Below are 3,443 nucleotides of genomic sequence, written 5' to 3' on the forward strand. Positions count from 1 at the left end.
TATTATAACTTTTAGCCATCTCGCTTCTAAATATTGAAAGCGAGATGAGGTTCTCTATAATTTAAAACATTCCTTTTGAATTACTTAATGTAATTTATAAATATATTTAAACTATTTAATATTCTTTTAAAAAATAATATAAATTCAAAATTATCTAAAATAGAGAGCACGGATAGAGAAGTATTTATAAAGTGACTAGTCAAAATGACTTTTTAACTACTTTAACTAAAATTTAATTCAAAAATGACTAATATTGCTAAAAATGCTTTAATAAATTTCTAAAATCTATGTGGACCAACTTCATGTCAGTGTCACATCAATGAATCGCTCCTTGATAATGGCCGGACGTCTCACCTGTCAGATAACGCCAAGCCCAAACTAAACACACTTTCTTGGTTACTACTTGGAATTTGCAGTGAAAACTCAGCCCAACTTATCTTACAAAAGAGAACAAAAATGAAATTCCAGCCCAGTTAGTTTTTCTTAAAGGAACAGAAACGTTTTACCAAGCAGTGAATAATAATCTCTGGGCAACCTTCAGGATTCAGTGAACCCAGTGGAGAACTAGAAACTCAGATGCAAAACATAGTTGTCTACTCAACAACAATTAAAAGTTTGAAACTGTTTCCAATAGCAATTGAAAAAGTGTGGAAGCAGTCAAGCAGTAGTTCCAGGTACAACACAAATTTTACCATTTCACAAATCATTGTCCTTTTAAATTTTAATGTTGGAAAGGAGGACCATCCTTTCCTGTGTTCCACTTCAATCCTCAGTAAAATTCAAACACAAATCAGACAAAAAAAAATCTCAAAATAGAAAAGCTTCTGAAGCAATAGCAGGCACACATCTAACTCAACACCAGCCTTTATTCTGGACAGATTTTCCACTGAGATCGAGCTAGAAGACAAGTTCCTATGAAATTTCACTGAAAAGGGAAATGTAAGATATGATTTATGTCAAGCAAGGCATTAGCAAACAAGGTATTGTGAGCTTAGGTGAAAGCATTCGTGATCTAGAGGAGTTCCAGCTTGTTTGTAGAAAACAAAGAAGTAGCAGCAAATTTTTAGTCTCAAACTATCAGAATTTGCTAACCAAATTCAAATGGCCTCACTAATCTGTGCCACCGGACTTCAGGATTCATCACTGTGGTATGAATTATCTAGTAAAAACGGAGGAGAGTACAATAGAACATAAAAGTAATGACAAGTCAGTGTCGACTAAATTTCTGTTTGGAGGTTTTCTCTAGATACGTATGGCAAATGGTTATCCTCCCAGTCTTTGATACCTAACCAATGACCAAATCAGAGATTCTGTTACTTGCTAATTCATCTTCTCAAGGTCAGCAATTCTCTAGATTCAGAATGTGTTTTCTCAAATGATAAACAAGCTGAATCTTCACACTAGTTCGTACAAGGGAAGAGCTATTTAGCCCGCTATATAGATTTCTCAAATCCAGAGCACATTGAGAGGTTGAAAGAGTCTATCACAGAACAATAATTCTCAAACGATTGAATGAGCCTGTAATGTCACAATACATTGATCATCTCACAAGATCAGACCTCATTATAAAAAGATACGGAGTGAAACTCTAACATCCTCATTTTACAAACTATAAATGAGTGTCTGTGTCCATTAATCAGAGGCCGAAAAACTATGAACACTGACGTAAACTTCCAAGAGCTTGTAATCTATTGCCCACTCATTGAAGTAGATCAATCCACAAAAACTCATTAGGCCCCAAATTCCGAAGATTCTCGGGAATTCTGTCCCAGTTTCAGTCACTCCGTTCTTTCCATGTAATTTAACCTGGCATTATGAATCAATAGTTCTATGATGGAAAAGCCTGCTCCTTTATCTCTCTAATTGTTTGTTCATGTATTTTAAACCTATGCATTGTTGAAGCAAATAGAAGATCTTCCCAAACCGCAACAGACATATATAAACAGATAAAAAAAAAAGAGAGAGAGTCATATTTTCCAGAAACTCAAGAAGAGTCCCCAATATCTTACTGTAATAGACAGAATTCAGAAACATCTTACAAAACCCAAGCTTTGAGCTTTCTGCTTCATCAGAAAAAATCAGCTACAAATTGGGCAGAGCACCAACCCATTCTCATTACACTCGGGACACCTCACGACCACCGTGCCGCCGCCTCCCTGCCTCTGCCCCACCACCACCTCCTCTTTCACCACCAGCACCATCTTTGAACTCCCATTGCACTGAAAACACGGCAAGAATTTCGCTTCTCCGCACCCTTCGCAAACCGACCCGGCCCGCTTCTTGGGCAGACCTTCTAGAATCTCCCCCAACAACCCCTCCTCCACAATCTTCAACACCTCCTCGGATCCACCCACATATCTTCCCTTCACAAACAACCTCGGCGGCACCGCCGCGTCTCTGCCTTTCCCCTCCATCAAGTCATTCAGCTCTTCTCGGAATCCGCGATCCATCGACACGTCACGCTCGCAGACCATCACGCCGAGATTCTCCACCGCCGCCCGGACCGCATTGCACGCCTCGAAAGTCTTCCGCACTCCCCGCAACGACGTCGTATACAGCACCAGTTTATTCTCTCCCCCCGGCGGGCATATACTCTCGAACCGGTCGAGCGGGCCTTTGACTAAAACAGACCGGTTCGGGTTGGAGTTCTCTTTATCCGCGGTTTTCGGGGTCCGAATCGAGAAGGGTTTCGGCGGCGGGAGCGGCGAGAACCGGAAGCTGTCGGCGTCGAGGCCGGCCATGAGCTCCCATGAGTTGATGACTTCCGGGTCGGACCGGAGGGGCTTCGGGTCGGACCAGAGCGATCTGGGCTCCGACAGGGAGCTGGGGAAGATGGAACCCAATGTGAATCGAGAAGGTGGGGTGGTGGGAGGGGGTGGGGGGTCGAGGGTGAGGAGGCCGTAGGTGGAGGAGGTGAGGGAGACGATGTGGTGGCTCAAGGCGGAGCTGCCGAGCTGGGAGAAGTCGTCGTCGTGGTTGAATAGATTGGAAGAAACGCAGCCCATGTTGGTGTTGCTTTTCTCGAACTCTGAGCTCAAAGTGTGGAGGAGTGAGAGTGAAGCAGAAGAAGAAGAAAGGAGGAAGAGACAAGAGGTTGGGATATAGTATACAACGAGGAGGACTTTAATTTAATAATTTAAATTAATAAAAAATTGTGAGGAATTGGGGGGTTCAAGTTCAATTTTGAAATCAGGTGGGGGACTGTAGACACGAGCGTTTAGCGCTAAAATTTAATTCAAAATTTATTGCACAAGGGGAGTTGAGAGGCTCTCCCAATTATTGCGTTACTTGTGCCAACACGATGTTGCCTTTTCCAGTCCAACGCTTTTCTCGGGTCTCGCAACTTGGGCCTATGGCCCTCAAAATGGGCCGATAAATTTGGGCTTTATTTTTATTACAATTTTTTTTTTTTAGGACCGAAGGCTCTCTTGGAATTTTAGTTG

At 42.2% G+C, this 3,443-nt stretch overlaps 1 protein-coding gene across 1 annotated transcript; it reads right to left on the reverse strand.

The window, feature by feature from the left end:
* Positions 1-1,479: 1,479 nt before the first annotated feature.
* Positions 1,480-3,105, reverse strand: LOC112179934 (uncharacterized protein At5g39865). Its single transcript, XM_024318425.2, has one exon. It carries the CDS (start codon positions 3,003-3,005, stop codon positions 2,079-2,081), a length of 927 nt encoding a protein of 308 aa, XP_024174193.1. The 5' UTR covers positions 3,006-3,105; the 3' UTR covers positions 1,480-2,078.
* Positions 3,106-3,443: the final 338 nt, after the last annotated feature.

The sequence above is a fragment of the Rosa chinensis genome, chromosome 7 (genome assembly GCF_002994745.2).
Source record: "Rosa chinensis cultivar Old Blush chromosome 7, RchiOBHm-V2, whole genome shotgun sequence".
NCBI lineage: Eukaryota > Viridiplantae > Streptophyta > Magnoliopsida > Rosales > Rosaceae > Rosa > Rosa chinensis.